This window comes from Coloeus monedula (assembly GCF_965178545.1).
Source record: "Coloeus monedula genome assembly, chromosome: 9".
In the NCBI taxonomy this organism is placed as follows: domain Eukaryota; kingdom Metazoa; phylum Chordata; class Aves; order Passeriformes; family Corvidae; genus Coloeus; species Coloeus monedula.
The window spans coordinates 12,316,391-12,336,267 of record NC_138789.1 but is presented as its reverse complement, the minus strand read 5'-3'; the positions used below and the strand labels follow the sequence as shown (position 1 = coordinate 12,336,267).

Genomic DNA, 19,877 nt, shown 5'->3' with positions numbered 1-19,877 from the left:
CTGCGCAATCTCCGTATCTCAGCAGACGTCCCTCCAGGGCAGTGGCTGGGCATACCCCACAAACAATAAACGTAAAATTACACATAAAAATAATAATCTTTCTGCATTTTTCAGAAAACTAGTCTTTCTGATCAAACACCTAAAAGGACACTAAATTAACATGTTCTGAAAGGATGCGTGAAGCCTCCAAGCCAACATATTTGGGGACCATTTGCACTTTTAATTTACGAAATTCATTTCATTAAAGGAAAACATTTCATGTCTTCAAATAATCCATTAGTTTGGGATCGATCCAAAATAAATGAAGCCGAGTTCCTTTGGGGAGCCATTTCTTCAGCAGAAGTCAGACCATGTGATTCACTGGGTTGCAGAATAATCTTCCAAGAGAAGATTTGAAAGCCTGATAGCTGGTTCCTTTGCAAACTAGACCTGACAGTACTCCAGAAAATATACTACCCAACGTCAAGGATGATGAAGACTGGCTAGATCTGTCACTGCTCTAATTTCTGTGAGCTGGCCAAGCATATGTGATTGAACTGGAAAGGAATTTAATACATTTCCATTTATAGTAAAAAGGGTTTGAAAACAAGACAGAGGCCAGTCTGTTCACAAGGTATTTATAAGAAAAGCATAGGTGTGTATCTTCTTTAAGAAAAGCAATGTTGATAGTTTTAAAATATAATTTCAAACATATATGGGATCCTTAAAATCTTGTCATACATTCAATATGAAAAACCCAAGGTTCCGGAACTTCTAGGCAACACTTTTTTGTGTACTGCCAGCTGCTGAGGTCATCACTCTGACCTTGACCAGCTACAGAGATTCATACCTGGCTATTCACAAGCAAGAACAAGGAAGACTGATGCACACTTCAATTAAAACATGTCTTGAAGATGGAAATAAATGGTAATAAATAACAAAGTGTGGGGATATTACTATTAATCTACTGCTTTCTCATTTTCAGACTGAATGACACTTAGGTCTGATGAACAAATCCCAAAGAAAGGGAAGCATTCTCTATAGGGAGGGTTCTGACATGCATCTATCCCAACAGCTCAGCCTGAGCTGCTCACACAGAGCCCACAGTCCTGGCTAGCAGCCAAGTGCAACAGATTCTGCAGAGCCTGAACACAAAAGGTACTTAGAGGTTGCCCAGTTAAATAAACCTTGTTTAGACATATAACACAGTCATTTGAATCCAGAAAGGGACTGACTGAATTAGAATGGAAGTATAAAGACCCAATTGGGTCCAAAGCTTGTATCTTGAAATCCTCAGGTCACTCGTACCTAACCCCTTATAGGAAGGAAGAAGTGAGGATGCAGGACTTGACCTTGCTGAGGGAGAAAAATGACATGGGGGATCAGGACAGCACAGCTGGGTAAGCCTGCAGACAAGGGTACAGTTTAAGACATGTCCTCCCTCCCTTTCTAGGGTGACTAGGTCTTTGTCTTTATTCACAGCTTGCTATTTTTGTGAATCTCATTGTGAGATGCTTGACTCTTCCTAAACTTTGTTTAGTGTAAACTTGGCATTTAATTCAGGGCTGAAGACATCCTGTAAGTAAAAAGTAGGTATTGAAATCCTCTCTGTTGGATCAAAATTGCAGCTTGAATGAGACACATGGTAAAAAGAAAATGCAACAAGAAAAAGGAAATCTCAATGCAACACTTAAGGTATCATTAGTAAAGACAATTTGATTATAAATCAGTTTCCAGTAAATTTACATACAAGAGCACAGTGAAGGTCTTAAGGCCTTGAGAAAAACTTAAACATTTTAAAAAGCAAATATTTCATTCCTGATGTTGCAGTGATGTGACATGCATTCTCAGGCTCATTTAATGGAAACTCACCACAATATATTCCATAATTTTTCCCATTTTATGGTTGGTAATTATTTTTAGTCCAGGTGAAGTCTTAGACCCTTCCCACAACAAACACATAAACAATTCCACCAGCTGAACTGGAAAGAGGGCATAGGGTGGAAATAAATTCAGAAAACGACTCATTTAAATCAGCACTGCTATTGAAAGAAATGTCCCAAACCTAAAATGCTGGATATTTGATTATTTGCTCCTTTGGAGAAAGAAGCACTGCCTAGATCAATGAGGATTACACTCAGTTAAACAAAGTACTTATGCGTTTAAACCAGTATCTTTTCACCTAAATCCTTCTCTCTAGATGCTTCTTTAGTCGTCTAAAAATAATCCAGCTTTTCAGAGTGAATGCCTTCCTAGGCCGTGAACTTGCCAGGAGACTACAAAAGTGTGCAATTTCAAGAGAAATCCTATTCATCTTCCTATATGCAGCTTCACGAACATAATTTTCTATTTTACTGATGAAAAGTCAACCACTTCCTTTGGGTTTTGTAATCAGTGCTAGAGACACATATTAATAGGCTCAGAAATATTAATTTACTTTTAAGCCAAGTATCAGTTTCTTATTCTGGTCTGCAATAATTCAAAGACTCAGAACTGTAAGGCCAGAAGGGACTATTGGCTAACTCTTGTGCACTTGCAGGCTTCAAAACTTCCTATGGTCACTCTGAAACAGAGTCAACTAAAGTATGAATAACATTTCCCAAAACTTTCAGAAAGGTTTCTACCATTGGCTTGAAGATATCTAGAGATTCACCATTTTGGTAATTTCTTCTTTCTTTCTTAAAAGTTTCAATAGATATTTTCCTAACTGAATTTATCTATCTTTCTTCACCCTCTATCCCATTTGTCTGCAGCCAGTACTTTCTTTTTGTTATGGGTCTCTGACATGGTAAGTGAGCAACATATGTGATGATTCAGTTATGTTTCAAGTGGCAGCATGCAGAGGCAATATTGCGTCTGTATTCCTACTCTATTTAAAAACCAAGACATGCACAGTATTATTTTGGGAAAAACTCCTTCCCTTCTTTAATAACCAGAATATTTTGAGGCTAGTGTCCAACATATATTTCCAGTTTCTGCTGGTTTAATCCAGACTCTGAAGACACAATCCTGCCTAGCCTTTCGCCCAGATTTCTCTCTTCCCTCTTCCTACCACAAGAGTTTGTGTGAAAACATTGAAGATCAAACCATGAAACCAATCAAGCTAAACAGTAGTCTTTCCATGCTGGCTTTCAGCATTATTAGTATCCCAGTCTGGTAAACCATGTACCCCTCAAATTGCTTTCACTGATACAGCAGCCAACAAAGCCCCCAGATGGGGACAATCTGCTGCAGATGAAAGGTTCTTCTGTTACCACATGCAAGCAGACTGTTATTGCAGTGTGCTTCTGAGTTCATTATGTTTGCCCTGCAGTTATTTCTTTGGCTTGTATGTGTGTAACATCGCCTTTGTTACCGTCACTGTTTACTGCTCAGCAGTATCGTGAATCTGACAAATTTTAATGCCACCCATTTCATACACATTTCTTTATTTCTAGCACAATTACTAAGAAACTCGACTACAACTTTAATTCAGTGACAAATCATTGTTTATAGTGATTTCTGAAATAAGGCACTCATATTTGAATCTCTTTGTCAGATACTTTACCACACCTTTGTTTTTAAATTAAAATAACATAAATTAACAAGTCAGAAACTTTGCAAAAGTCTAAGCCTACAAATTCTATCAGATATCACTAATCAAAGGTGTAATCTCTTCAAAACATGTAATCAAGCATTTTAAAATAATCGTTTTCATTATAGACTATCTGCAAATATATTTTTATCTTTGAACTTATTTAATTTTGCAATTACAGTTTACAAAAATCAGCGTTGCTATCTTCTATAACTTCTTCCAGTACCTAAATAAAACTTGCCATTTATTTCCTTAAAATAAATTATCTGTGTGATTTGACAGGCTGTAACTCACAAGATAACAAAGTATCCTGCCTTAACAAGCTGGTTTTTTACTATTCAGTAGACAATTCTATAATTCTATAAATTCAATCAGTCATTTATTCTATTGCATATTTATCACATAGGTAGCATTGCTGATGGAAGTATTTTAGATTACTATTACACATTAAAGAGATCTATTGACTTCACTGGGAATATTTATGCAAAGTGATATAAACTCAAGGAGAGCAACAAGGAAATTGTGTCTTAGGTCAGAAAGCTAAGAAAAATAATCCAATCACCACTCTCAGCAATAAAAAAAAGGAAAAGGAAATGGCAGTTCTCCATTTTATTAATCATTTAGTGCTTTTCAATTTGTTTTCAAATTTATTTTAAAATGTTACATTATGAATTAAGATCTTTGATTTTACTTTTTTCTCTGTAGGTACTCCCACAAACTCTGTGTGTTACCAAGGGGGAAAAATAGGCCTTTGAAAAACATATTAAAAAGCACTAAAGCCAAGAGCAACCAAATAGCAGCAAAGCTCAGGAAATTTCCAAAGCAAAATTTAAATTTTTTTTGAAACTTAATAAAGAAAAAAAAAAATGTAGGTCTTGCTATCTCTTTTCATCTTTCCATAAATTACCAGCAATATGCTTTCCATCTGTTCTGGTTTGGAATATGGAGATCCAGGTATCCAGGCACACAGACAGAATGTCCTATGGGGTGCTCCTGAAAAGACCAAACTCCACACACTGTAATGCAGTGTAAAGGCCTCCGCCTGTGTGTAGGTGACTTGACACACCTTGAACTACACCTCAGATGTAATGCATGTAGGAGGGAGTTCCTCTGAAAGAAGTTCTGCACTCTATGGGCCTTTGTCTCCTGCTGACATAATTTTCAGTCAGATACAATAAATAGTAACAACAAACAAAACTACCATGTGTTTAAGAAAAATTCAGTCCCAAAACAGGCTTAAAACAGACATCTAAGAACAATTCAGCAAGTTTTAATGCTGATCTCTTGAGCAATCAGTAGTAATAACCAGTTGGATCACACATGGTGTGCATATCAGCTGTCCAGAACTAAGTTCATTTTTGACTTGTTACACTTTGGAAAAGCTTTTCACTTTACACTGTCCAAGGCAAGCACTTAGAATGTGTACAGCAATACATACAAGTGCTCAGAGGTCTAATCTGAGGAACTACCTTGACCTGGGTGAATTACTCAGTTTATGGCTGTGAGAACTGGCTACAGTGACTAATGGTTTCTCTAAATATCCTTCATGTTTCTGGGAAAAATTCCTACTCTGTTTTGTTCCTGTTGGTTTACCTCCTGTGAGTAGAACTGGCTGAAATCCTTTTGTGCGCACATGCATTTGTGCACGCAGCTCATTAAAACACATGGCTCTTTTAACAGAAGATTTTTACAATTGTAGAAGACTCAAAGCTCCCACGTCTTTCAAATGTGGCATTTGTTGATACCTAGCATCAGTGAAATTATAAACATACAGGAAGAACAAATGTGCACGAGTTGACAAACTCATACTGCTATAATTTTTTAAAAGAAGTACAGTTTAACTTCATTGAAAATGCTGGTTGTTCAAATACCACCAGGGTGATAGATTCCTTCAAATGCTTAACATAAATGAGTGAAAATGAACAGAGCATTTCTACCCCCTCCCAGCAAAAATGAATTCACTCCTGCAACCTGCTTCCTTCACCACTAGAACAATGCATGCCATTTAGCTGGAAGTGCTCCTTGGGTAACTTTTCTCCAACACAACCACTAATGTGCAATAAATCCAGTACTACATGAGTGATTACTCACCTCATCAACTCGAGGATCTTGAGCTTGAGCAGCATTGGGCACTGGGGAGTCACAGTCTGGGCTATAATGCTCACAATAGTCAAATGCAGCTCTGGGATCAGCTATAATCAACAGCTGCTGGATCTCACCCTACAGGAAAGCATATGCAGATTAAATAACAAAACCAAAGGTAGTCTACAGTTCATCAGAAGTACAGTGTTCACATTCAGAAACAAAACCAGGCACATAATACTTACATATTTCCATATGTTATAAATAACATATCCACTTAATTTCTGCTGCTATTATGGAAAACAACTATTGTTCACACGGCAAAACAATGCAAATTAAGTCCAAATGCACTTAGGTGCAAAATTCTGGCTTAAAATCATGTCTGGTTTTGAAAGGAGAGAGTGGGAAGGTGCACCTTCTGATCTGTGATTTTCATGCTGTTTGTTTACTTCTTCACTGGAATCGGTCTAAATTCCTAAGATTTAATTCAGGGCACTTCCTATTACCAGCATGCAGCTCAGCATGCAAGTGATCAACAGTATAATTCTGAGTTTGCATCACATATGCATTCTCAAAGGAGACAATGAAATAAAATAAAATAAAATAAAATAAAATAAAATAAAATAGTCTGTACCAGAGACAGTTATTTGAATAAAACATAATTAAGTAAAAGCACTGTGTAAATACACACTACAGAATGTGTTAAAAAAAAAATTAATTTCTAAAAAATGTTGGTTTTGCCTCTATTCCCATATATCATGCATAAAAGCAACATCACAGAAAGAGACCCACTATTCTGGATAATAAAAATTGCTCTGCTGAGATCCCCTACAGAGACCTTGCATGTTTATCATTTTCCACAGAAAGCTGTCTGGTATCCAGCATATTCCTTAACATAGTGGTACTATTTAAGCAGCATTAGGTAAATTCTTGCCAACATTTCCACTATAAATTTTCTCATCCAGGAGCTTCTTATGCTCACATAAAAATAAGTTTGTTGGAAATTGGCACATATTCTTGGTCAAAATCCATTAATTTCAATCTCTCACTATTTCCCCACAAGGGGGTGATTTTTAAGCTTTTATATACTTTGAACATAATTTTATTTTGGTTTTACCCAAAATAAGGACAAATTAATACCTTTGTTAGTATACCTGTGCTTGCTTTGTCGTTAAAGAGAAGATATAATAACTGATGAAAATCTACAGCTGGGAAAACTCACAATTCTCTCAAGTATCTCCAGGATCACTTTACATCTATCATAACAGTAACCTTTAACAAATTAAGAAAATTGGAGAATATTTTAAAATAGTTAATAATAATTGTAACATTCCTTCCTTTCAAAATGAAAAAACAGAGACATAAGCAAATGTCTTCAAACTGAAAAAAATAAATCAAACAATAATCTGTAATTTTCCTAGTTCTACAACCTTTTTACTAATTTTTCAGGCATAAAGTAGGACATAGTTTCAGAGCACATAATGGCTGTATGTTACAAGTCTGCTTTTTACAGTACTCTCAGCTCACTTTACCTTATAGTCTCATGTGTGTCTCAGATTAATTTAGACACAGAATATTTTTTTCTAAGCTTCCAGAAATACTACAAGTGCAGCAGTTTGTTTCTCTGTCAGCAGTTCTGTACTGTCTCCTTTATTTTCCTTAATTCATTAACGCTTCCTGATTTGGGCATCTTACAAAACCTGCTATACATACAGAAAAATTCCCCCTTTGATTTCTTACATGACCGCCTCAAGAGCTAGAGTGCTTTGAGAGGTTTTGTACAGTCACTGTCAGCCTGAGCTACGCATCTGCCATCTCCAGCAACGTGTTTCTGGAATGCTCTGCCCTTTCTCTTTCACCAACCACATTAAAATTAAGTGAGGCAGAAGAAAAAATGGGAGAGAATAAGCAACTGCAAGACAAAAGATATAAGCAACCCTTTTGAGCAATCTATAGGTGGATGTGTAGAACCTCTGCCCTCACCCTGCTGAGTTCAAGTCATGGTCTTGGTCTTTGGCCCTGAGCAGTCCTGGCTGTCTGAAGCGCCTGGACAGATCTCCATGTCTGCAGTGTGCCAGCCAGCAGGAGCCATGCCCAAACGGCTCCTGAAACTACTGTTTAGTCAGAGAGCCTAAAAGAACCCAGCTCCAGGAATGCAGCCAGTACTCTGGAGTGTTGTGCTGGTCTTGAATGCCATGGAATTTTGGCACTGAGTTTTGCTGGATTGTGTGTTTGCAAGAAGCACTTGGTATGCTGTTACCACTTGGCTTGAACATTCCTAAATTGGTTAAAGCTGTTCCTGATCCATTGACTGTACTTCCCAGCTCTGCCCGTCTGCCTGTCATAGGTCCACATAGAGGGAGGCCCTCAGAAATCCTACACAGAATACATAAATTTTTATAGAATACATAAATTGCTACTGGCTATTCATGTGAGAGAAGTTTACTGAGGAACTGATTGATTGTACATTTGGAATCCCAAATGTTAGTTTCCCTCTTTTTCCTTCAAGATGTGCTATAAAAATATTTCCAGAAAATTATCCATTTTCATCTTCTATTTTCTGTTTTTATTTTCTGTCTTTGCTAATTAAATTGTTTCTCTGAGAATTTTGTTCTGTGAAGTATTGGCCATGCTGTAACAGCAGTCAAAGAGCTTTCCTTTCAGATCAGGTGAATCATCTCAGCCCATGAAGTTCCACACGCATTATTGCAGATTTCATTATTGTGATTTAATTACCATTCTAAGGTATTTGTTGGACAAATACCCTTTCGCTTTGAAAAATTTTCACAGAATAACTTCAGTCTTTACAAACACATTCTTTGATTTCAGCTGCTTGATTTTGTGAGACCAAAATAGAATTTTATAAAGTTCCTAGCAAATAACCTACAAATAATCTGGTCATATTTTATGACCTGGAGTCATAAATGAGGCACTTAAAGATCTACCTGCACAAATCCTGAGAACTCTGAATTATGTGTTATTAAGTATTCCAATAGCTGATCTGTAAAACAATACTGAGGTATCTAAATATATATGCATATGTCATACCATTTTTCTTATACAAAAATTTCAGGAAAAAAGGAAGTCTCAGGGTAGAATGATGAAAGCAAGAGAGGGAGCAAAGATGGAGCAGGAGAAAGAAAAATAGATCAAAATGTACAAATACACTTGAGCATCCTTAAAATACTCTGAAAAGTGCAAGGAGAAAAAAAGAAAGCACAAAAGGCAACTGTCTATGTAGACTAGTTCTTCCATCTCTATGAAACTTACATGACCACATCTGTTGGCAAAGACTGCTCAGGCAATTTCACAAAGTTGGAAGTTGATATCTAACATGTTATAGAAGTAAAGCCTTTCATGTCTCTGCTGAGCCAGTTGTCCACCATGCTTTGGTGTCAGAGGTAAGTGGATGATAGCAGAAGGGAGATGCAGAGAACGTGTGGTGAGGTGTCAGGCAGACACACGCAGCCACATTTTCATATTAATACTTGTAACAAAGTGCATGCTTAACTTGCCCCAAAAAGCTCTAAAAGCCTATTTCACCTTTGAGAATCATAATAGAAGAATAACCTACTGCCTTGTAACAATTTTTTTTACCCTGGATAACACTTAAACCAATGTATTTTAACCAGGGATTTGTCAGATGTTTAATATAACTTGCTCATTAGGGATAAGAAAGATGAGAGCTACGTCTTAGTTGCCCAGAGTTGGTGGAGAACATCCAACAAGGTATGTTTTCTACCATTAAGCATACAAGTACCACCCGGAAGTAAAGTAGATCAATTTTAAATCTTGATATTTAGTTTGGATCCTAAATTCTTTACTGAAAAAGGCACTAAGTTGTTGTCAAAGCCAACATATAACTCACAAAAGGCAAGGTACAGTTCAATAATTCATTGAAATATGGAATAAAAACAAGTAAAGTTTATGAACATTTTCATTCCTCTCTATTTTGGGGATATGCTCATAATTAAAATCAGAGACTTTTCAATCAGCCTCATGGTTATATGATAAAAGCTGCCTGAGAATCATGAAATATCTTGTCCATCAATTATGCCTAGCATGAAAACATGGTACGGAAGGATTTCTTCTAAAAGGTACTCCACCAAATAAGTTATTCTTTGCAGAATCCTCCAAGACTACTAAAAGGAGTTATTTTGATTGAGGAAATATTCACTTTGTTGCATGCCAGAGCAAATGTGGAGAACCAGGCTAGAGAGCTACAAGGACAATATGCTCAAACCAATAGAATTCCTGCCTGCTGGAACAACTGCCCAGACATTTACTCACATCAACTGTTCTACTACAAGGAGCACACAAATGTGTGTGATGAATTCACTCTTTGAAAATTCCTCTGTGAATCTCACAGACATTCCACAGTGACGTCCTGGAATAAGAAAATATATGTGTATGTACACTTCCAGGACTGATTGAAAAACACAAAGTGGTAACGCACAAGGTGGGGTATCTGCACTGGAAAAATAGCTTTGATACGAAAACAGTGCAACACTAGAAAAATGCAGTGTTGAGTAACAAAAAAGGAAATGGAGACCAAATTTGCAGGAAAGCAGTAAACATACAAGTTCTCTTTCCAATTTTGGCTATATCTTTATGTAATTACTGCTTAAGTTAGCCTCATGGTAATAATTTCTACATGTGATTCCAAATTTTTGGAGTCTTCCAAAAATTGGATTCCACAGCAGAAATAGGAACAAAGAAAATTTCCAGTTAGATATGGTGTCAGATTTTCTCAATGATATAAATCATCAAAGGTCTGACTAGTAAGGATTAATTATTTTTTCATTATATCGATAAATGCTAATGGTGGCTTATTACCTTAACTGACTTCATAAAAAGTTGTAGATATTATATGCCTTCTTGAAACATTTTCTTTTCCTTTTAACTAGGTAATCTTACTAATGCTTTCTAAATATGGTGCATTAGAGAATTACAACCATAAAAGTAGTCAATTTATAGTCTATTTATTACCTAGAATTTCTATCATTGAGAAAAGACACCTCCACTATCAACTGCCACATTGTTAAAAAGGCAAAAGTAGGAATTCTTAGAAGGCTGTAAGGGCACTGTACAAAGAAATCAGTGCAGAAATAATGTTTTCTTCCAGTATGTAAAATTTTATGGTCTAGTTCCTTAGTTCTACAAGAAACTCCGCAGTTCAGAGGCAGATTTTGGGATATCTCTCTTACAAGAATCTTAATAAAAAAATAACCCTGCCAGGTGAAAGTGATTTTGTCCAGGGAATTGCAGGTAAGCATTACTTCAGAAGCTGTGCAGGAAAAAAAAAATCAAAACAACAAACCAAAAAAAACCCCAGCAACAACTTAAATGCCTAATTTATTTATTAAAGGTTCAAAAATACTTTCTACAACTAGAGTGTGAGGGTTAGAATTAGCAAAATACCATCTTCCTGATTCACACTGGATAAACTTAGTACCTCTTATGTGCTTATAAGGATAATTATATTTTAAAGATATTTACATAAATGCTGAGAAAAGCAAAGCAAAACCAATGCTAGGCACTAAATCAACTCATAACAAAATCAGTATCTTTCATTTTCATATTACAGCTAAAGCCCAAAAAGTACAAAGTGAATTTTTCAATAGAGCAGCAGAAATCAGCACAAATACCCTAACCTGGGCATTTTGTGCCAACTTTCTCTAATTAGTTATGTGATAGTACAGCTACAGACTCCAAAGAACAAAAGTCTAGACAGCATGGATATTATTACTGTAGAATTTAGAAAAACCTGCTGCAGAATTCATTTAATCTTCCTGCAAAGATCTGAGGGATTGAGGAATTCCAGGAGCTTTTAATATAATATTCCATAACCCGGGCCCATTGCATAATATAGCTAGAGAAAGATGTTTAGAGCCTGCCAGACTGAAGCACTGTAAAAGCAATAAATTGTGAAAGCAGAATACTGTACGGGTCAAAGTTTCCACAGAAATCAATGTCTTCTTGATTCTTTGAAATACCATGCTTATAGAAGGATAAATTCAGCTTGGTTAAGAAATAGGTTGATATACCAATTATAATTTTTAACCTTCATAACATAGCTGTTCACAAAGTCAACTGCAATTCTTGGCTGAGAGATTAGATTTTACTACAATGACTATATAACAGCAAGTGTACATAGACACAGGCACGCACGTGTGCCCAAGGACATCCTATTTCTAGATAAAAGATCTGCAAATCTTTTACATTTTCATGTCTTTTGAAACCTTATTTACAACTGTTGTTTAAAACTGAAATGTATTAGACACAATAAAAAATGAGGTGATAATAAATCCTATCTGTTAATTATTTTGAAGCTGATGCAGCATGCTGCATTTTTTGATCCCAGGTTGTTAATTTTTAATGTAATTACAGACAGTTTAGTCAAATGACCATTCCTCTGTTTCTTGGGAACATTCCTTGAAAATGAACTTGAATTCCAATGAATTACCAGAACTTTGCTTTCTTCTTCTCTCTACCTCCTGCTTCCAAAAATAAGGAAGGGAAACTAGATTTACTTTTGTTCATTGATCAAAAATTTGTTTGGAAATACTATAAAAAATTAATAAACACCCAATCACCATTCTTTGAGATAAAAAAAAATAAAGAAAAACAAAAAAAGCCAAATAGAAAGCTTTTGTATGAAATGCTGGTTTTTTATTAGTTGCCTCTGAAATGGAAAAATTGTCTGCTTTGCTTTACTTTTTTTTTTTTGTGTTGGGTTTCTTTTTACTTCTCAGTGCTCACATTGGCCAGTTACTCTGGTGTTGATATCTAAAAGGTTGATTGTAAGTATTTTTTCCTGGAACATTAAACATTTCTCTTTAGTCTGACAGATAGTCAGTGGGTCAGCAGCAATTACTAAATTACTATAATGGGAAAAATTTTGGCAGTGTCTCCATGAGCTGGTGCTGCAGCTCCACAGGGCAGTGTGAAGCAGAGGATAGTGAGGACGCCTCGTTCACACCCCATGCTGGGGGGCACTTTGCCTTGGGCTGGCTTCTCTGTTCTACTTTAGCTGTACAGCAAAGCTGAACGCTCAGTAAAGCTCACATTTGCTCAAATACCCATTCTGCTCCTGTCTGCACTTGCACTCTGGGGCTTCCCATGCTTACAGATATGTGAGGGATGGGTCCTTGTCTGCAGCTAAACCACACTGCTGCCAAGGCATTCTCAGTCTATCTCCAGCTGCTCACTCAGGCTTTTTAAAGGAATCCCATGCTGTACACAAGTGTATTAGGGCTTTTTTCATGAGAACAGGTTCATGACTAATATCAAAATCTAAACCCTTTATTAACAAGTATTACTGCAAGGATTTAATCCACAAACTCTGTGCTGTTAAAGCTTTCGTTGGCTTTAAATGAGAGTCTTATACATCAGGTTTTGTCTTGTTATACTCATTTAAAGCAAAGTGCCTAAAAAATTACGGTATTGGTTTTGAAGGAAAAAAGGTGTCTATAGGGAAACATCTGCATAAAACTCTCTTAGTTATTAACATTATAAAACACTTATAAAAAATTTGTATTGTTCACACCAATAGTACTAAATGAGGAGTGACAAATCCTTAAAGCTGGCAAAGAATGAAAAGATCCCTATTATTTATAAAACATTTAAGCTACAAATATATTTCTATGGATACAATTCAAAATTCTTTTACTAGGTGCCATGCACCCATGTACAAGCATCTCACTCTTTTTGACATTCTTTTTCTTTTTCTTTTTTTTTGGTTTGCATTTTGGGAATTCTCTTTTTTGCAGCAAGCACTTACAAACCAGCTGTTCTTGCAATATGTATTTGAAAACACAGAAGACAATAATTTCAAAAGACACATGCAAAAGTTTGAGGAATGTTGTGACAGTCTTTCAAAAACAAGCATTTACAAATTGGTCCCAGTGATACCAAAAGATTCACTTCAGTGAGCAAGGGCTTAGCAGTGCAAATGAAGGTCTCATAATTTGGCAGTTAATAATAATACAGTTTCTAGACAGCATAATTTTATTATTTCAAGATGCATTCATGGTTTATGATTTGCTTCTCATCATTTGTATGCACCTGATGCTTAGTGCTTGCTTGAATTCACTGTCTTGTTTTTAACATGATACTGATGTCCGTATTAAAAAAGCACAATATCATAAAACCTCAGATTAGCACTTATATTCAGGAATGAACAGCAGGCAACTCCAAATTGGAATTTTCTCATATAAAACACACAACACCCCACTAGATTTAGAAAATACTTTATATTTGCTTTTAAAGCTAAACCAGAATCTTTCTAACAGCACTGCTAAATAAAATGCCTCTTAGCTTTAGCACCAGTAGGTAAACTTACCAAAGAATATTGTGTGTTTTGGATATACAGAACCAGTGAATTTGGCAGCCATTTATCGTGTTCTTAGGACACTAATCAGCCCTTTCCTTCTTTCAGTGATCTATTTGATCTCTGGACACCCAGTATGCTTATTTACTCAGAAAATACTGATTTTCATAGGGAAGTTATGTCATTAGGTCATGTAACATCGATTAAAATGTACGCACTTAAAATTTCCCAGTGTGCTATAACATATTCTTGCATTAGTAATAGTCAGACTACCAGAATCAGAACAAGGATAGGACAACTGCCTAGAAAATGGAGGTCAATATTAAGAACAAAAAAAAAAAAGAAAAGGAAATGGTCAAGAACTTAATTTAGTTAAATCTTGTATTGCAAACTTAAAATAACACAATTAGAAAAAAAGAAGACTATTTGAGCCACTGGGATGTAACATTGTTTTAAAGTAAGTGTGAAACATTCTTCACATGAACAATATTTATTCTGAAGATTCTAAATGAATGATCCATGCAAATATGTTAGAGCAATATGACTGAAAGAGTAATTCCTTCTTCAAAAGATACAATCAAGTTGTGAGGAGGACAGAAAAATGTAATATAATAATAGCTGTTTTGGACTCATTTGTGTACACCAGAGTTCAGAGAGGCTTAGATGCACCTTCTAAGGGAACAGGAACATAGGATGTATCTAATTGTTCACAGCACTGATTCTGACAGGGCTGAACTCTGCTTTCAGTGGGAGTGAGTTACCTTAGAGATGCAGCTGGGTTTGGTGCAGTTGTGTTATGCTGCATACCTTCGTTCAAGACCAAAAAGAAACACTATCATCTTCAATTAGTAGGTCACGGAAGTGTAAGACTTCATTATATTTATCTACAGGTTATTATTTCCACATTTTAAATATCCATTCAGTCTGAGGAGACTGAAGAGTGCTCCACTGCTCCTGCAACCAAATCATTGGCTTACTATGAGTAAAAATAATATCATTATTACCCAAGATATAACGGCCTCTGTGATGCATAGATACAATATTAATCCTTCAGACACTGTGAGCTGTGGATTACAAAAGGTATTTGTCTTTAGGGGCTTCCTACATTTAAGCTAACAAAAGCTATAAATGTCGTATGAAAAGTCTGCCGTATGCAGTTTTAAGCCTTAAACAGTTAAATCTAATGTCATGACTAGATAACTTCAGGAATTTCCTGCACACAGAATAGGACACATTGTGTTATGTGTATCTTCAGTGACTATTGTGGTCTCAAGAAACAGCAGGGTTCAAAACACAGAAATACTAACAAGGAGACCCATGAAATCACCAAATGTCACTCTGAGCTGCCATGAATGAGAAAACCAGAACATTTAACACACAATCACGACACTCTCAAGGAGAGACAGATTTCAGGAAACAGCACCAAACTTTAGAAATTGTAGCAGCAGTAACTAAGGGATGGATAAATTCTTGTAAATAAAACAAGAAGAATGCTGTTTAGAGTAGAAAAACAGTAGACAAACTCAAAATGAACCAGATTATGTTTTGTTTGGCCAGACTTAGGACAGAGGTCACTTGGCTTGTTCACCCTAGAGAAGAGGAGACAGAGGTGAGACTTCATCGCAGTCTGCAACTTCCTTGAGAGGGGAAGAGGAAGGGGCAGGCACTGATCTCTGTGGTCACAGTGATAGGACCCGAGGGAATGGCATGGAGCTGTGTCAGGGGAGGTTTAGGCTGGATATCAGGAAAAGTTTCTTCACCCAGAGGGTGGTTGGGCACTGTCACAGGCTCCCCAGGGAAGTGGTCACAGCACCAGCCTGGCAGAGTTCAAAAAGCATTTGGACAATGCTCTGAGGCACATGGTGTGATTCCTGGGCAGTCTGGCCTGTGCAGGGCCAGGAGTTGGCCACGATGATCCTTGTGGATTCCAGCTCAGGATGGTCTATGATTCTATGATCCATTAAAAATGTATATGGCCCAGTATTTTGTTTAAACTTCTGAGGTACGTTCTAATTTCAACATGCACGTTTTTACCTACAGATTCAGGTAAATGAACACAGGTATAAATTAATCCATGGTTACTGTACAGTAAAAGAGAAAGCAGAAACCTATCCCAAAAGCAAGGATTGCAAGCTTCTAATTTAAGTAAGACTTCACACTTAATCTAACCCCCCCTTAATTTCAAGACCAGCCTTACAAGACGGTAACTGATTTTTCTGAATAAAAAAAGAGAGAAGAGGTGCACTTTAAGAAAACCTAATCACTGAAGAAATCCAGAAATGTACAGTGAGGCTAGAAAAGGTAGAAATGTTGCTGTTCTCAGTACTGAATGTTAAGATTCAGCCTCTAAAATGATGTTACAGACAGCTGCACAATTTCTTTTGTGAGTCCAAGGCCTCTTTCTTAGTGTGTCTCAGCTGGAATTGAAGCACTGACTTGCCATGTCAGTGCATGAGATTTCAGAAAAAATATTTGTCTGAGAAGCAGCTACCACTACCTTCCTTTTCCATCCTTCCACAAGTGACAACATGCTTGGACAAAAGTAATTTTAACTCATTCTAGCAAATTCTGTTAAAGTTATATCCTTGTGTCCATGTTGATGTCACACAAGTTTGACTTCAAGAAAAATGCAGGGTTATTTTTGAGTTTCTTCAGTTGTCTGGTAATTCTGATTTAAGTGCTAATTTCAATTTGCTAAGCTATGTCTCACTCCAACCTTATTGGCTCTTCCAACAGTTGCTCACCAAAAAAATATTGCATTCTACCACATCTCTTCCCATCTTTTAATGTAAATGATAAAATAAATATCTCCCTTTATGCACATATCATAAAAAATTATTTCCAAACAGCTATGTTTGATCATTTCAGCACCTCTGAAAGTTCAGACAGATATTTTTATTTAGTGATTGTACTGAGTTAAACAAACCAAACATCAATGCTTAGTTATTGTGCATTTTCCTCCTCGACAGCTTTTTAAATGGCTACAAATTTTGCAAGAACAAGCCAGGCCCTGTTGCCTTAGTTTCTATTATAATCTAAAATCACATGGAAAACACTAAAAAAAAAATCAGTTTATCTAATTTTATTTTTCTCTGAATTCTTTTTTGCTTATGCATATTCATATTGCACACATTTTTGCCTTTTTGTCAAAACCATATATTGGGGAACCCGGTTTCTCACCTAAGAAAAAAAACAAATGAAAATTTAAAGTAATTATCCGATGAGGAGACCAAAAACCTTTGTCCCATCCCAGAGAGAGGCATCTGTGGAATACACCTTCAAACGGAAAATAATGTTCCTCAGATGTTCAAACTCTCTTGGGGACTACAGGTGAATTAGGCTGCAAATACCAAACATATCATACTGATTGATCCAGTAAACCACCCCAGAAATTCATCATGTCCATGGAAATCAAAGTTCATCATGTCCATGGAAAACAAAGATAACAATGCCACAATGTTACACTCAAAATTCATATTTCTCCTCTTGATATCTATGCACCTTCTCCAGCATATGTTCTGCTTAAAGCTAGGATGAAAACCATTTATAGAGCACAGATGTTCTGTAGATGAAATAACCACCAATCTGTAATTTCTCATTTTTCATTTTTAAATTTTTCAATTTTAACCATTGTATAACATTGTTATAGAAGAAACTCAGTAGTGTAGATCTAAGAAGCGTCATAATTAGTCTGTAAAAATAATTGCTGACATAAGGATTCTACCCAGAAAGGCCTCCTGACTGGCAGTTACATACTTCCTTAAAGGCATTTTACCCTTCCTATATGTACTTCTTGGCCAGTAAACGATGGAAACATATATGTCCTTATTGCCAAAGTATGTTCCATTTACTGGAAAGAGTAATAAGTGGGATAAACACTATAACGGATTCATATTACACAGAAAACTTTCCAGGTCCTTCTCCCCTTCTCTCAGATACTGTTAGCATACACAAATATTTGCAAATGTTTAAGAGAGACAAAAGTAAAATGATTCAGTGTCATACTACACAACTGTCCCTGATTAATTCTCCCAAATATATCAAGTATCTCAATATTAGGCAGAAAGACAAAAAAAGCAACTGCCTTCCAGATACAACAAAAAGGACAGAAAAATGCATCAAATCTTCCAACAATACACTACCCTGTTTTACTTCTCTTTTATTTCAGCCTACTGTAACAAGTTCTATAAATCAAAGTTTCTATATTATACCAGCATTTGACCTAAAAGATTATTCTGGTTTGCATTAAGCACCTCACTTAATACAAAATAACTCAATTGCATTTGTTCATTATTGATCTGTACCTCAAAAACTTCTTCATCCAGAATCCTGGTTCCAAAGACAGTGATGCCATTGGTGTCCACAACTGTTTTGTCACTTCTGTCAAGTGGTTTTGTAGTTTTTTTGTTACAGTCAACAATCATTGTAACACTCTTTTTCTCCACACTGATAGCTACTCGATGCCACCTATTAAAAAAAATCCAATAAAATTCTACTGCAGCTTATGTTTTTAAAACTAGGTCATTGCGTTCTCATCAAATCAGTATATAGCAGATGGTGCACCAATTAATTCACAGATAAAATTTTAAATGTCTCCCTTTATTTCCTTCTTTTATACATACTCCAATGTACACAGTGTTTTCACTATTTGTGGTATGCATTCTGTCCCTCAGCACAAAGGAATCTGACCCAAAGCTCCTTGTGAACACCCTCTGTAAGGTGAAGCTCAAGCTGATCTTCCCTACAGCTTTAACCAGAGAACATCACCAAACTTGAATTAGAAGCCAGTGCATTGTTTACATTTTAATGGATTAAATGATCTGACAGCAGATTCTTTTCTATGAACGTTTGATTTTCCAAATTACTTATACAAATATAATTAACCCAGCAGGTTATTATTTATTATTTAAAATCTACTATTTTTTTTGGTGTGATCAACCACCAAAATTTTACCATGTTCTTTTGTTTATTTGAAGGTATTCCATAGATATAGAGATTTTTCAAATACATGCAACAGCTCCAACATAGATGCTTTCCCAGACAAATATATTTACAAATACTTGGCACTATTCCTGCAACAATAGCCCTGCCTACATAATAGTCACCAGTGAAGGAAGTGATTCAGAGTACTGACAAGTGACTTTATTTTAGAGATATCTGAGAATAAAATTTTGTATGATTTGCCCTACACTACTATGTTCTTTATGAGACTTTATCAATAATCATGACAGACCACATTAATTTAGTGAGCCTCTCTGCTATGACAAATATTTAAGAACATCAGCAGACCACTCTGTAATCCAGCATGAAGCAAAATGTTAAAGAATCTTTGATAGACCAGGGAAAAAAGTGTAAAGTATGTCATACTAGTGACTGGTAAGAGGAAGGCTGGAATCAAATTATTTTAGTTGGCATTTGTGGCATTAGGGTTGCCTGAATCAGAGAGAAAGCTTAGATCATTGTTAAAAAGAGCTTCTGTGTATCAAAAGGAACACCTTGAAGCTAATGGAATCTGACTGCTAAACAGTGTCACTGAGCCAGAACTATAATTCCATGTTTTCTCTGGAATCCTGTTAAACATTATCATTATAAAAGCAAACTGGCCATGCATCCTCAGGCACATTACATTATTCACACTTTTTAAATATATCTCAGTTTGAGATGAAGATTGTTGTCCCAGATCCTTCATAAAATAGCCGAGTCAGAAAAACATTGTTGGCTTGTCTTTTGAAAGTGTGTAGAAGCTGAAAGCATGAAATCATAGCTCACTTTGGATAGGATTGACTCCAGTTGATTCAGAAGCTCTATAGTCTCGCTGTAGGAAATCGTACCAAACCAAGTTCATTTTTATTTCTTCATTTTTGCCAGTTTATCAACATTTTTAGGTGAAATTCTATGTCACAACTTTGT

General features: G+C 36.1%; 1 protein-coding gene across 3 annotated transcripts in view; it reads right to left on the bottom strand.

The window, feature by feature from the left end:
- The window catches only part of COL11A1 (collagen type XI alpha 1 chain), a gene marked incomplete at both ends in the record, with an annotated part of 131,075 nt that overhangs the window by 90,200 nt on the left and 20,998 nt on the right, over window positions 1-19,877 (bottom strand). For all 3 annotated transcript variants that reach the window (XM_082286734.1, XM_082286736.1, XM_082286735.1), the window contains 2 exons: window positions 5,645-5,773; window positions 18,272-18,434. In XM_082286734.1, the coding sequence (XP_082142860.1) occupies window positions 5,645-5,773; window positions 18,272-18,434 (292 nt within the window). The remainder of the gene's footprint in view (window positions 1-5,644; window positions 5,774-18,271; window positions 18,435-19,877) is intronic.